Source organism: Anser cygnoides, chromosome 22, assembly GCF_040182565.1.
Source record: "Anser cygnoides isolate HZ-2024a breed goose chromosome 22, Taihu_goose_T2T_genome, whole genome shotgun sequence".
Lineage (NCBI taxonomy): Eukaryota > Metazoa > Chordata > Aves > Anseriformes > Anatidae > Anser > Anser cygnoides.
Window position 1 is genome coordinate 3,429,496 of NC_089894.1, and position 14,735 is coordinate 3,444,230.

The window sequence follows — 14,735 nt, forward strand, 5'->3', positions numbered from 1 at the left end:
GCTGAGCAAACTCAGCGCACCCGCCGGGCTCTCTCTTCCCCACCCTGAGCATCACCAGCAACAGGGGATGGAGCCCTTGGCGGGGGGACACGGGCACGCCGCCGGGCCGGGGGATGGATGGCGGCGGTGCCTGCGGGTCGGGGACGGGCGTGCGGCACTGCCCAGGGCTCCATGCGGGGTCTGGGGCAACCATGTCTGGGCCTGGGAGCTGCCTCCCTGGGAGCTGGCAGCAAGGACAGGGGGTCCTGGAGGGGACGCGTGCCAGGCGAGGGCGGCTGCCCGTGGCAGACACCTCTGCTGACAGCGGTACCCATCGCCTTCGGTACAGGATCCCGGCCTCCTCCCGGCAGGAGAGGATGAGGCAGCTGTTCTCACCCTGTTAGCATGCGGCTCCTGCCTCCTGACGGCCCTGGTGGAGCAAGGACCAATTCATCTCCTGGCTCCTGCTGCACTGGCATCAATAAGCACAGCTCCAAATCGCTGCCATTACATGCGCGCGTTATTCCCCAGCGCCAGATAAGAGAGATGGAGATAAAGATCTGCTGAGGGCCATGCGAGGACAGAGCCAGAGCCTGGGACCCCCAGCTCGTGCACGCGCTGCCGAGGTCCAGAAGCCCTGCGCAGCCCTGCCCACCCGCCTGGGGCAGACGCTGGCACCAACGTGTCAGTCCGGCTCTCGCAGCACCTCCTGTTCTGCAAGGTGTGCTGCTCCTGGTCACCCGCCGCGGTGTCGGGGTAAGCCACTTGTCACTCCAGAGGCCTCGCGTGCTGGGGGAACGCGCCAGACCTGTTCTGCCAACCTCTGCGGCAAAAACAAGGCAGAGACCATTAACAGGCACCCTCACCACTAACAGGCACCCTCACCACGCGGCCCCAAACCATTCCCGCCCTCTGCAAACCTCAGCTCCCACGTGGGGATGCGCGACGTGTCCAGTGGGAGCCTGGCAGGAGGCAGCTGCCACAGATTCCTGATCCGACCTTGGCGTGTTGCTGTGTCCCCCCCGCACCGAGCACCGAGCTCTGTGCCTGGGGAGGCCTGAGAGGAGCCGCGGGCAGCTCACAGGCACAGAAATTGGGGTCACCCACATTATGGTATGTTCTGACTTTCCAGGGCTTGACTTTGCAGTTTAAATACCTTCATTTCATTAAATATTTCATTATTTCATTAAATATTTTGCATTTAATTCCCTAAGTTCTTCTTTTTTTTTTTTTAAGGGAAAGCATTGCGACAAGCGTGGCTACAACCAAACCACCCCCATGAGTCAGACCCTGATGGAGCTGTGGGGACAGGGAGAGGGGACCGGCCACCCTGACGCCTGCCCCAGGGCAGGGCTGTCACAGGGGTGTGCCTCGCTGTACCTGGTGACAGCTGTCCCCAGCTTGGATGTCATCTACCCCATCTCCCAGCAGTGTGGGGCAAGGCCCAGGAGGGCAGATATCACCAGGACCATGTGCAGGGACCAGCCAGACCAGGGCTTTGGGGACGGGCTCTACTGAGGGACAGGGGCTCTGTGGGGTGCTGGGTCTGTCACCACCCAGTCGAGCATCCTGTCTGCATGCCAGGGGAAACCTGGGTGCTGTCAGAGCACACGTGTTCAGGTGCACCTAACACCTTCCTGACCACACGTGGGAGTGTGCCAGGGTTGCAATCTGTGCCCTGTGATCCCAGCTGGGGTACAGATGAGAATGGAGTCACCGTGTGCAGGAGGGCGCATGGCTCAGCTGAGAGGGAGATGGGTCCTAGGACAAGCCCCAGGCTGCCCGCTGGGCAAGGTAGAGGCCAGGCTGTTATCACAAAGGGCCCAGCAATCCCTGCTGGGTTAGGGGGTGCCCCATGCCAAGGGCAAGTGCCACCAGAGCAGCAGGCTGGCCAGGGCAGGGCTGGAAGGAGGTGACATGAGGGACAGCTTGGGGGTTGTATTGCCAGGAAAGGCAGAGACGAGGCCAAGGGGACCGTATCCTGGCCACACTGAGGTGGGATGAGAGCAGCGACAGCAGGGCAGGAGATGGGGGCAACCGGGGAGGACTGAGCTGTGCCCCCTTTCACTCAGGGTGTTGTTTCACAGGCCGTCTGAGGGGATCTCGGTCCTGCAGCGTTGCCATCAGTGAGCACGGCGCAGAGCTCACATGGCAGCCCTGGGCTGGGGTGCCAGGGGGAGCTTGCGGAAAGTTGTGGGGAGCTGGGGGTCAGCCTCTTCTCACAGGTAACTAGTGATAGGGCTAGAGGGAATCGCCTCAAGATGTGCCAGGGGAGGTTTAGGTTGGAGATTAGGAGACACTTCTTCTCAGAAAGAGCAGTCAGGCATTGGGACGGGTTGCCCAGGGAGGTGATGGCATCACCATCCCTGGGGGTGTTAAAAGAAAGGTTGGATGTGGTGCTTAGGGACATGGTTATTGGGTGACATTGGTAGTAGGGAGATGGTTGGACCAGATGATCTTGGAGGGCTTTTCCAACCGTAATGATTCTGTGATTCTAGCTTGGACGTGGCTGCCCGGGCTGTGGAGGCCGAGCAGGGTGCGCTGCCCACCGCGACCCTCAGCCCCCCGCCCCGGCTCCAGCCGGCTCCCTCGGAGAAAGGCAGGCGCCTGCTGCCCCCCCTCGGCCCCGCATGCACAGTGCAGCCGCCGCCCGGGCGGGCTCCCCGGGGCCGAGGCAGCCTCCGTGCCCGTCCTGCGGGCAGGACATGGCGCCCGGCCCCAACGGGCCGCCCCGCGCCAGCTCCCCGACACGCGTAGGCGATGCCGCCTTCTACCCTCAGCGGGCGGCAAACTGCCCCGGGAGCCCTGGAAGAAGCTGGGGGGGGAGGGGGGGCATCGAGAGAAAAGTCTGGGGAAATTTAGTGGAAAAGGCTGGGAAAAATGTGTGGAAAAGGTTGGGAAATTGGGTGGAAAACTGACAGGTTCTGGAGCAAGATGGCGGCAGGGCCGCCGGCTGCGGGTACCAGCTCGGCTCGAGCCCGCTGCCTCAGGCAGCCGCCATGGCGGCGCTCGGTGCCTGAAGCGTCCTGGGCACCCATGGGGGCGAGGGGCAGGGCGGCCGCGGAGAGGCTGAGGAGGCCATGGCAGGGCCAGGGGCTGCCGGAGCCGTCCCCCTGCGTGCTCCTTTGTTCGTGGGCACCAGGGTCTCCGTGGAGCTGACACAGGTTGCTGGAAGGGTCAGGGCTCACTCCTGACAGATCTTCCCTGTCGAGGGGAGGGACGGATCTCCTGTTTGACTTGAGCTTAACTTAATAAAGAATTTCAACAACACAATTTTCTCATGTGTAATTTGTCTTAAGGATGGGGCCTATTACAATAGTAAAACCGATTTGGAGAGCTGTGTGTCTAACATCTTGGAATAAGACAGCAAGTCACAGCTGTGCCGTGCTGAGAGATGAGCGTGTTGCGATTCAGGTATTACTGATGTTCTTTTCCTTTTCATAAACACCTCCTTTATTACTTACATCTTCCGTCTTAATTTAAATGTCTTTGCATCTGTTGCTACCAATTCCTCATACTCCGCATGTCTTCTCTCACCAGTCTTCTGGTGTTTTATTTGTGATGCATGAAGGCTTTTATCTGACAATCCAAATTACTTGGTAGCTGTTCACTTCCTGGTGTAATAGTCCTTAAAAAAAAGCATCCTAGAAATTACACATTCAAATAATCTTCTTCAATATTTGCCTGATGCTAATTTTTTACATTCAGGTTGACTTTAGGCTCAGGTTTGTTTTCTTGATTGATTTCAATTCACAGAAAAATACACAAGCAGGAAATCATACTCCTATTCTCTTTTGTTCCCCCGCCTCCCCCAAATTTGCAGGAGGGAGGGATTCCACAGAGAAATTTTTCTTGATGTATTTCTTGATGTTAGTGCTACCCAGGGAATATTTGCTTGTCCAAATAATCATGCCTAGATTTTGCAGCCCAAAATAAACATGAGATATTTGTGATAACTTGTCACAGAAGGATTCAGATCCAGAACTTTGAGGGTATTCAGACAGCTAACTGTACCTCACGTACCTCTGGGGAGCTGGACCCAAGAGTACTTGTGATACGGAAGAGAACCATTTCTCGAGGCTCTCCAACTGCATCACTTTTCCTTTGTATCTTGCTAGAAGATATCTAATGCTTTGTGTAGGTACACAAATTTGTGAAGTGGTGTGGCTGAAGTGAAGGTGAACTGGAGAGAGAGTCGGTCTTGATCAAAGGATCACTTACTAATTCATTTCCTCACAGGTGCTGAAATTGGATTTCTATTTTCAGTGCTGCTGAATTTCTTGGTGATTGTAATGAGTTCCAGGTATAACTCCACTCTTCATTTAGTCTGTTGCTTCCTCTGACAAGTGTTCATTGTTCTGTGTAAAGCCAAGGGAAGCAGTGGAAGAAGAAACGTGTGCTGTGGGACACAGGCTTCTGTCAATAACTAAGCTTCTTCTGTAGGTAAATCACTATTTGCAATGTAAAGTACAGGCAATCCTGAAGCAATAGGCAAGATTATAGAGAGAAAGCTTATGTCTGAACACTTTGACATGGATTTTCAGGGCTGTGGGTAGTTTGAAAAAACAGACTAAGATAAACATAGTTCCCAACCAGAAGTATTTTGGTCATGTCACATGGTAAATAGCTCATCAAGGGATTGATTATATGTAACTTAGTGTTTGCTTATCATCTGCAGCTTGAAGGCATTCTGCTCTGTTCCCAGGGGATGTGTGTGAGTTCAGATCAGCCAGAGTCTGTATAATGAAGAAAACATGGAACAGATGATACTAATGGGTAGAAATTAGGATATGATGTATGTGAGTATCAAGAGAAGCACTTAGAGTAGTGGAGGAAAGAGGGTTGCTCAGTGCCTCTGTTTCCCTGGAAATGGAAGACAAAAACTGTGGACAGAACGTGGAATATGTTTGTGTGTTTCTAAGGAGCTGCTTCTCCAACTCAAAACCAGCATGACTTGTGAATGCAGCCAGAACCCATCATCGGGAGTGAGAAGTGTGGTTGTCACAGCTGTCTTCACCAGGTTCTGTATAGTGGTGAGTTCACTTCTGCTGCTTAAAACGTCATTTATGGGAAGAGACAGCAGGTAGATGGAATCTGTCAGGAGCTGCGTGACACAGCCTCTGAAGAGCCATGGTTGGACCCTGCTAGGAATGTCCTACAGCAATGATAATGTTAATTTGCATCACAAGGGGAAGACCTGGTGGCTCCCTGAGAGCACTACCCAGTGCTCTGAGTGGAGGTCTGCACACCAGCTCCCAAGTCAAGTTCCTTCTGGATTCCCTTTCCTGCCATACATCCGCTGTTTTCAACAAGGAGAAATAGAGAGCCCTGGGCAGAGCACGCTACAGCTCCACAATACTGCAGCAGTCTCCTGCTTGCTAGCTTCCCGTGGTCAAATGTACCCAGAAGCAGCCGTCAGCAATTGACATTGTTAACAGGAACAGGCTCTTGCCACAAAAACATGAGCCAGGCCTGGGTGCCGATAAGGCCTCGTCAGCAAGAGGGTCCATACGGCGATAGCAAGACAGGAAGGTCACAGCATCCTTCCCCATTAGCCCAAGAGAAGAACAGATAAGAGCCATGAAATCCCCGACCAAGGGACCACTGGCACCTGGGCTTGGCTACCATTTCTGGGGGCTGCAGCAGCGTGACAAGTTCTGCTACTGAAGGCTCCTCCCACGGTGACCATCAGCTTCCCGCAGGGAATAGCAAACTCTCTGAAAGCAGGTTTGCTGTTGTCAGTCCAGCAGCGGTCCCCACAGTGGTTGTGAGAGTGGGTGGAGTTAGTTCTGTTTAATAAAAATAACGCTTTCCTCTTACCCCCTCACAGCCTTACCTCCAGCTCCCAGGAGCGCACAGCAGGGAGGGCATGAGGAGAAGCAGCTGGTGGAGGAAGAGGAGGGTCCCACGCATGCCTCAAGTATTATTTTGCACAGCCTCAGCCAGCAGCAGGCACAGGGCTGCACCATTCAGACCCCGGTGTCTTTCACAGAATCACAGGGGTTGGAAGGGACCTCAAGAGATCATTGGGTCCAAGCCCCTGCCAGAGCAGGTTCCCTAGAGCAGGTTGCCCAGGCAGGCATCCAGATGGGCCTTGAATATCTCCAGAGAAGGAGACTCCACAACCTCCCTGGGCAGCCTGTTCCAGTGCTCCATCACCCTCACTGTGAAGAAGTTCTTTCGCGTGTTGGTGTGGAGCTTCCTGTGCTCCATTTTGTGACCTCTGCCCCTTGTCCTGTCCCCACAAACCACTGGAAAGAGGTTGGCCAAATCCCTCTGTCTCCCACACTTAAGATAGTTGTAAACATTAATAAGATCCCCTCTTAGTCTTCTTATTTCAAGTCTGAACAGACCCAGGTCTTTCAGCCTTTCCTCACAGGGAAGATGCTCCAGGCCCCGTATCATCTTTGTGGCCCTCCTCTGGAGTTTCTCCAGGAGATCCTGTCTTTTTTGTACACAAAGGAGGGATTTTTTGCAAGCCCTCCAGCTTCAGCTGAGAAAGAGCAGCCTCCAGCCCAGCGTAAACATGAAAGGTGGGTTTATTGCAGCAAGTAAACTGCAAATAAATAAATAAACAAACTGAATAAATGAATAGAGTGAGTGCAGCCACCAGCTCCTCTCCAGATGCTGCTCAGCATCACCGAGGGCAGGAAAAGATTAGAACAGAGCAGACCTGGACTCCTAAATCCTGATTTTTGCCCAAGCTGCCTCCTTAGGGTAAGGTTTGAGGTCACACTGCAGTTTCTGGCCCCCCTCCAGCCCTGCTGGTTGCAGAGTTGGCACAGGAACTAGGAGACCAGAGTCCCCAGGGATGGCTGGATGCAAAAGGAGGGCTTTGAAGTAAGAGTAAGGGGAGAGAGGACAACCAGCGGCTCTGTGAGGGAGGGACAGGCAGGGTTTCTGAGCAAAGGGCTCGAGGTGATGTGAGAGGGAGGGAATCATAAAGTCAGCAACATGAGGCTCAGGCAGGGTCACCTCCAGCACTTGGCTATTAGCAAGGAGGTGCCCACAAGGCACCATTACAGAGAAATCCCCCACTCCATTTCTAGGAACTCAGTGTCCTGGGGAGCCGCTTTCACATGCCTGTATACTAATGCATGCAGCACTGGGAATAACCATGATGCGTTTCCTGGAGGGAAGAGGGGCCTGAAAAAGCTGGTTCTGATTCAAGGATCACATCCTCCAAGCTCAAGGTGGAAGCAAGGACAAGTAATGTGGAAGGAACAGAGACACTGAGCAGCTAAGGATGAAGTTAAGAAAACTAAAGCTCAAATGGAATTAAATCTATCCAGAGATGTCAAGGACAACAAGGACAGCTTCTGTAAGTACATTGATGACAAGAGGAAGGCTGGGGAACTACAGGCTCACTGCTGAATGAAGCATGAGTCCTGGTTACACAGGACAGGGAGACAGACTGAGTGCCTCAGTCCTTACCAGTAAGACTGGCCTTCAGGAATCACAGGTCCCAGAGAGCAGGAAAAGCTGGAGCAAGGAAGGTGCACCCTCGGTGGAAGAGGATCATATCAAAGAACACTTAAGCAAACTGGACATACATAAATCCTTAGGCCCTAATGGGATGCACCACACAAGTGCCAAGGGAACAAGCAGATGTCACACTGAGACCACTCTTGATAATCTTTGAACGATCACGGTGGCTGGAGAAGTGCCCAAAGACTGGAGAAAAGCAAGTGTCACTCCTGTTTTCAGGAAGGAGGACCTGGGGAACTACAAGTCAGTCAGCCTCACCCCAGTCCCTGGGAAGGTGTTGGGGCAGCTAAACCTGGAAGCCATTTCCAGGCATGCAAAGGGTAAGAAAATAATCAGGAATAGTAAGCGTAGACTCACCAAGGGGAAGTCATGCTTAACCAACTTGAGCTTCTGCAGTGAAACAGCTGACCCGGCACACAAGGAGAGAGCAGTGGATATCGCCTGCCTGGACGTTCACAAGGCCTTCGACAGTGTCCCCACATAGACAAGCTGGTGATGCGTGGGCTGGATGGGCAGACTGAGGTGGATCAAAAACTGACTGAAGGGCAGAGCCCAGGGGATGGCCATCAGTGGTGCAGCACCTAAGTGGAGGCCGGCAACTAGCAGAGTACCCCGGGGTCAATGCTGGGACCAGTCCTGCTCAGCACCTTCATTAGCGATGTGGGCGAAGGGGCAGAGAGAACCCCCAGCAGGTTTGCAGTCCAGCAGAAGGCCGTGAAAGTGAAGGGACTGAAGCATCTCTCCCATGGCAGTGTCAGAGCACTGAGTCTCAGAGGGTCCACATATAGATGTATATAGATGAATGGAGGAAGGGTGCAGTGAGGACAGAGCCAGGCTCTTTCCTGTGATGCCCAGTGCCAGGCACAAGCTGAAACGCAGGAGGCATGCTCTGAACACCAGGAAGCACATCTTTACCCTGCGGGTGACTGAGCCCGGAGAGGCTGGGGGTCTCCCTTCCATGGGGGGATTCAGAAGCCCCAGACGTGGTCCTGGACTACCTGCTTGAGGTGGCACTGCCTGAGCAAAGGCTTGGACCAGCTGGACCCAGAGGTCCCTTCCAACCCTATCCCCGCTCCTCCCACCCACCTGGGGTTCAGGGCACAGTGCCACCCCCGTCAGCCCCCAGGGGAAGGAGGATGCTCCCTGTCAAGGGACTTCACCTGGAGCCACCCCCTCTCAGGCCCTGTCCCCAGGGCACGGCGCCAGGCTCCCTCCCAGACAAGGCAAAGGTGGTGGCCCAGCCTCAGGAGAGCCTGTTGCTGACTCCCAGAAGGGCAAGGACAGCTTGGGCAGCTCTTTGCCACCCCTCCCAGTGATTTTGGGAGAAAGGAGCAGCACAGGGAATGCAGAGATCCTCAGTGCTTTATTGGGCTCACAAGACATGCAGTGAGAAGAACCAGGCTTAGCTCTAACCCAGGAGGCCATGGGGGCACTGGTTCCTCACTGGGGACAGCAGGCAGCCCTGTCCCCACACCAGCACGGGGGCACCACGGGTCTGGGCCGACCGCAGGCTGGCCAGGCCATGGTGCAAAGTGCTGTGACAGTGGAGAAGAGTCACCAGCTCTAGGTGGCCCGGGGCTGGGGGATGCTGGCACTGCTCTCTGCCTGTCCTGCAGCTGTGATGCTCCCACCTTCCACCTCCTCTTTGTCCATGGGTGGCTCGGAGAAGCTGGGACCCTGCTGGGGCAGAGACTCAGAGGCTTGGTCCTCCTCTGGGCTGCAGCACAGGTCTGTGGGCAGATGGACAGAGGGCACGGTGAGGAGTCACCTGCATTCAACCCTCCTCTGCTGGAGGAACGTACGTGACACCCGCACACCAGGCCCTGTAGGGATCAGCTCCTGATCCCTGGGATCCGGAGCACGTTCAGATCCCAGCACTGCAGAGTAGTGCGTGCCTGTTGCAAGGCCACAGCAGCATTGGCCCCTCAGGGCTGAGGACAGGGGGCTTTGGGGCACAGAAGGTGCCCCAGAGCAGAAGTGCCCCACCGGGGACATGCCCAAGGCACTCGGTGGCACCAAGGCAGGTCAGGGCAGAGGTGGGGATGACAAAGCAGAGGAACAGGGATTGATGGGGTGCGTTGGAGCCAATGCTTCAGGGCCATCACCTTCCTCATCCTGAGCCTCTGATGCTCTCCTCTCTGTGCCCTGGGACAGCAGGGCGAGCCTGTTGAGTGCCAGCAGGGCTTTGCCTGTTTTCTGGAGAGAAAGAAAGGAGCACTGAGCCCCACAAGAGCAGTCCCCAGCCCCACGTCCACCACCATCTCCTAAACACATCCCTCCCCACGTACCTGCCACTTCCGACGAGCCAGGAACTGCTTTATCCGCTCCTTCGGCAGCGCCTTCGTGCTGCTGGGCAGGGGCTGCTGCAGCCAGGGGTGCAGCAGAGCCTCGGAGCTGGAGAGCCGGTGGCTGGGGAGGGGGCACGGTGGGGTCAGGGGCTGCCGTCAGGCCCTTGGCCCCAGGGAGAGGCTCTGGGCACTCCACAGGCAGCATTCAGCACGGTAGGGCTCACTCCTTCCCCTGTTCCTCCCCCCCACCCTCCTCACACCCCAAAACCCAGCCCGGCTCTGTGGGGACGCACCCAGCGCCCACCCCCAGCCCCTACCCAGGGTCCTTCTGCAGCAGCTGGCTGATGAAATCCTTGGCCTGCGGGGAGATGTCCAAGAAGGTCTCCTCCTCAAAGTCCCACTGGGCAGCGGTGATGTTGCTCAGCGTCTCCATGTCGGTGTCCCCCTGGAAGGGGGACTCCCCGCTCAGCCTGGAGAGGGGACAGAGGCTGTCAGCAGCAGCTCAGCCCCTTCCTGCCCAGCTGCCGTCCCCTGGGAGCCACTCACAGGATGTAACAGATGACACCGACGCTCCACATGTCTGTGGCAAACCCCACGGGCTCGAAGGAGACCACTTCTGGAGCCATGAACTCGGGGGTCCCGTGCAGCACCTTCACGGGGGTGTCTGGAGCTGCAGAGAAGGTGGGGCTGTGGGGCAGTGCCTGGCCAGGACCTCCCCAGTGCACCCCAACACACACCTCTGCCTGGGGGAGAGGGAGTCCAGAAACTGCCCCCAGGGCCCATCTTGGTGCTGTGCACCCGTGGGTGCAGGGTTCTCCAGGCTGCCCACCTCACGGGTTTCCCTACAGCACCCTGTCGTCAGCAGGGACCCCCCTCGCTCACCCAGCTTCCGCGCCAGGCCGAAGTCGGCGATCTTGAGCCAGTGGCCGCTGGGGCTGACGCAGACGATGTTCTCGGGCTTGAGGTCGAGGTGGACGACGGCCTGGCCGTGCATGTACTGCAGCCCCTCCAGGATCTGCCGCATGTACTGGGTGCTGCTGGGCTCCGTGTGCTCGAAGTCATCGTCCACGATGCGCTCGAAGAGCTCCCCGCCGGCCACACTGGGGAGCGGGCAGGGTGCTGGGGGACCCCACTGGGGTCTGCCAGCCCCAAGGAGGGGGACACCCCACCAGGGAGCCTGGACCCAGCGCTCTGGGTGCATCTCAGCGCCCAGGTCCCCGGGGTCTGCAGGTTCCCCAATCCACCCTACACCCCGTGCCGGGACCCTGGGGTGCAAGGACCCTCCCCAACACAGTGGGTGTTCCCAGCGCTGCCCCCACTCACTACTCCATCACCATCACCAGCTCGGCGGGGCCCTGGAAGGCGGCGAGGCACTGCACGAGGCGCGGGTGATGCAGCAGGTTCATGAGCTCCACCTCGGCCCGAGCCGCCTGCTTCTCTTTGGCCGTCCGCGTCCGAAAATACTTCCCAGCCCGGATCCTGCCGCTGGCTTTCTCCTGCAGCCGGTACACGGTGCCGAACTTGCCCCTGGGACAGAGCGAGCACAAGGGATGGAGGAGCCGTCACCACCACCCCAACCATGCGTGGACACACCCCGTAGCTGAGGGGTGGTGGGGATGCAGGACCCCAGCTTACTCTCCGAGCTTCTCCAGCTGCGTGTACACGTCCGAAACCTTCTCCTGGGTGTTGATGACAACATCGCAGTACTCAAAAGCCTCCTCACCTGCTGGCAGGGACACGCACAGATCCTGCTGGAGCTGAGCCCAAGCCTCACGCCGCAGAGACCATCCCTTCCCCAGCAGTGCTCGTTTCTGTAGCCCAGCACCCTCAGGTCCATCCAGGACCATCCAGCTGCCAGCCCCAGGCACCGCAGCTGGGGACAGGGGCTCCTGCGACCCGCACCCCCCAGAGCAGCCAGCACCACACAAGTCCCAGTGCCTCAGTGGTGCGGGACAAAGGTGCCTGTAGGATCAGAAGGGCTGCAGGGCCCTGGACCGGGTGTTAAATGGGATGGGAGGTGAGCACTGATGTGGGGGGCGGACTGGGGCTGTGGCCATCCCGGGGCAGCCCAAGGACTGCATGGTACCTTCTGCCTGAGACATGGTGCTGTTGGCGGCTCCCTGCCAGGTGCTGGCACGGTCAGGACGGACGCTGGATGTGGCCCCAGGAGTCCTGGCAGCCCCGTGCTAGGACAGGGGCACGAGGCAGGCGGTGCCTGTGTGCCTGCTCCAGCTGCGCCCTGGGCTCTGCACGGGGAAGAGCCAAGGCTGGACATGAGTGGCCAGCCCCACGGCACCGCGCAGCCCCCGCGCAGCCCCCGCTGTGCCCCGAGTGCCTCCCTGCACCTCCGTCCCATAAAGCCCCAGCACCTCCACCACAGGAGGCCTCGAGCACCTTCCTGCCTGCACCAGCCCTGCCTGACGTCCCCATCCTGCCCACGGGCTGGCACGTCGCTGGGCACCGACACCAGCAGGTACACGGGGTCAAACCCGCTGCTTGCAGAGGTGGGAGGCAATTTCAGAGCAACACCCCCGTTTCCTTCAAATCGATCTCTTTCTAGGACCACTGACGCCTTAGGCAAGAAGCTGCAGCCTTTCTCCTGCTCCATCTTGCGACAGCCAGGAAATCCCCAGGAAAAGCTGCATTTCTAGGGCAAGGGAGCTATTTCCTTAGCTCTTTCCCCTCCCCAACCTGCACACAAGCAGGGGAAGAGGACAGAGCACGAGGCAGGGACACCCAAGCCCCAAACCGAGAGTCTCAGCACTCACCTGCCTCTGTCCAGTCCCGTCCTGGCCCAGGCCCCAGCACAGGTCCCCAGCCCGTCCCCCTCAGACGCTATGGAGCCACTGGAGTCACGAGCAAGCTGGGAAGGAAGGGGTGATGCTGGGGCTGGCATCGGGGACCATGGTGGCCACACAGCCCGGATGGGGACGTCTCAGCGCCAAGCGCCAGCCCGGCTCCAGGAGCAGCTGGAGCATCCCTCCCGTAGCAGTGCGGGAACGGCCCGGCTCTCCCCTCCCTTTCCTTCCCAGCGCACAGAGCATTTCCACGCGTCCCATTTCCGGGCTTGGGGATAAACAACCACCAGCATCGCCACTGGGCTGCCCCACAGCCACCCCCAAACCAGCACTGTGGTCCCAAACTTTGCCCCACGCAGGGCTCAGCTGGAGGAACCCCAGTCGAAACCACCCAAGGGTCTGCAGAGACCCAGCACGCCCCAAAACCCAGCAAAGCCCCCACACCAGCCAACCCCCCACCTCTGGGCCCCTCTCCCTGCTTGCATCCAGCCTTGGTCCCTCTCAGGACCTAAATCCTGCAGCAACCCAGCCCCACCTCACCTCGCCCCCACCCATGGGTGGGGGCCCACAAGGGCACCAAGTTCCTGCACCTGCTACCCCAGCTCCACCTGCAGCCAATATCCCACCGGAGCCATCGCTCGCCCCGAACCCACCCCTGGCTCTGGCCACCCCCCAGTCCCCAGCTGAGCTGGGCTCTGGGCTGGCCTCGGTGCCACGGAGGTGTCCGCAGAAAGCCGGGATGAAGGGGAACGAGGTGTTGCAAAACCACTCGCTGCCTCCGAGCCCTGCTGGTGTGGAGCAGAAATGGGATTTTCCAGCCTCTCCCCCCCCAGGGCAAGGTCTCGCAGGCTGTGTGGCCGCTCTGACACCGGGCAAAATGCCGTGCCTCAGTTTCCCTGGTTTTAAACTGGGAATAACTCGGTGATTTCCCACAGAGGAGCCTCCAGAGCTGGGGATGGGGCAGAGGGACCCATCCCTTTGGGCAGCCCCCTTTCGCAGCCTCCCCACGGCACAGGGGACAAGGGGACATCACCCACGTTACCTGCGGTGCCCCTGCGGGGTCGCGGCGCTGGTCTCACCGCAGAGGCGATTTGGGGCTCCGCCAACACCGGCAGCCACACCGCCGCCACCGCCACTCCCGTGCTCAGCCCAAAGTCCAGGGGCAGGGAGCTGAAGGCCGGCGGGAGGCGCGGGGACGACGTCCCCAGCACCAGCGGGTGGTGGTGGCAGGGGCCACCGCGGCCGCGCTCCGGCGTGGAGCACAGCCCGGGGACGGTGGCGCGGCCTCGCTGCTTCCCCGCGACCTCGCCGGTGGCCTGGCGGGAGCTGGGTGCAGCGGGACCCACGGGGGTGGGCGCTGCGGCCGGGGGGGTCCCTGCTGGCCCCCAGCCCCGTGGGCCAGGGTTGCGCGGCTGCTGCCGGCTCGGTGACGTGGGCAGCGCGCGGCTCGGCCGGGCCCTGCTGGGATATTGACCCCGCTGGGATGCGGCAGGGCACGCCGAGGACGTGGAGGACACACGGCGGAGGACGGCAGAGGAGAGGCCAGGACCGCCGGCCTCCCCCTGCGGGCTGGGGAGGGACCGTGGAGGCCCCACTCGTGTCCGGCAGCACCCCCCTTCCTGCAGCATCCTCGGTTGGGCCCTGCTCAGGAGGGTTTTGGGGTCCAGGCCGCGCTTTCCTGCCCGACACGGCAGTCAGCCGGCTTCTTGCATCTCAGCACAGGGCAAAACGGGGCAGAAAGGGACAAAACGGCAGGCTGAGCTCGTGGGGTGCATCAGCAGGGGGGGACGGGGGCTGCGCGGGCGATGCAGCTCCCGGGGAGCAGGATCCGGCCCCCGCGTGCGAGGGATCCCAGCAGCCACTTGATGTCAGTGTTGTCCTGACGCTCGTCCTGGCCACGGGCAGGAAAAATTACAAAACAAAAACGCTCAGAAAAAGGCCCAACCGCCTCGGTGGCGTTGATCAGCCTCTCTGGAGCCCCACAGCTGGATCTGCCCCCGCACCCCCCCTTTACGTCAACGCCAAAAGACCCCGAAGGCAACGCTTTTGGGGCGCGAGTGCCGGTTCTCGGTGTGACGGGCAGACCCGAGCCGGGAGCTGTGGCAGCGAGCACGGAGCCTTCTCCCCGCAGAGCTCCCTTGGCCGACATCCACCGACGAGCGGGGGCTTGATTCCTTCTCCT

The 14,735-nt window shown here is 59.0% G+C and overlaps 1 protein-coding gene across 4 annotated transcripts; it reads right to left on the reverse strand.

The window, feature by feature from the left end:
- Positions 1-8,792: 8,792 nt before the first annotated feature.
- On the reverse strand, positions 8,793-13,735 carry LOC106046900 (myosin light chain kinase, smooth muscle-like). Of its 4 annotated transcripts, none has more exons than XM_013198142.3 (11): positions 13,596-13,735; positions 12,524-12,618; positions 11,842-12,001; positions 11,391-11,481; positions 11,079-11,282; positions 10,638-10,855; positions 10,302-10,425; positions 10,073-10,225; positions 9,756-9,876; positions 9,573-9,663; positions 8,793-9,197 (listed from the first exon to the last, which is right to left on the reverse strand). In XM_013198142.3, exons 3-11 carry the CDS (start codon positions 11,855-11,857, stop codon positions 9,031-9,033), a joined length of 1,185 nt encoding a protein of 394 aa, XP_013053596.2. In that variant the 5' UTR covers positions 11,858-12,001; positions 12,524-12,618; positions 13,596-13,735; the 3' UTR covers positions 8,793-9,030. The 4 variants fall into 4 exon arrangements, with proteins under 4 accessions (XP_013053596.2, XP_013053595.2, XP_013053597.2 ...); XM_013198141.3 differs by lacking the exon at positions 13,596-13,735 and adding an exon at positions 13,013-13,035; XM_013198143.3 differs by lacking the exon at positions 13,596-13,735 and having other exon boundaries at positions 11,391-11,478; positions 12,524-12,784.
- Positions 13,736-14,735: the final 1,000 nt, after the last annotated feature.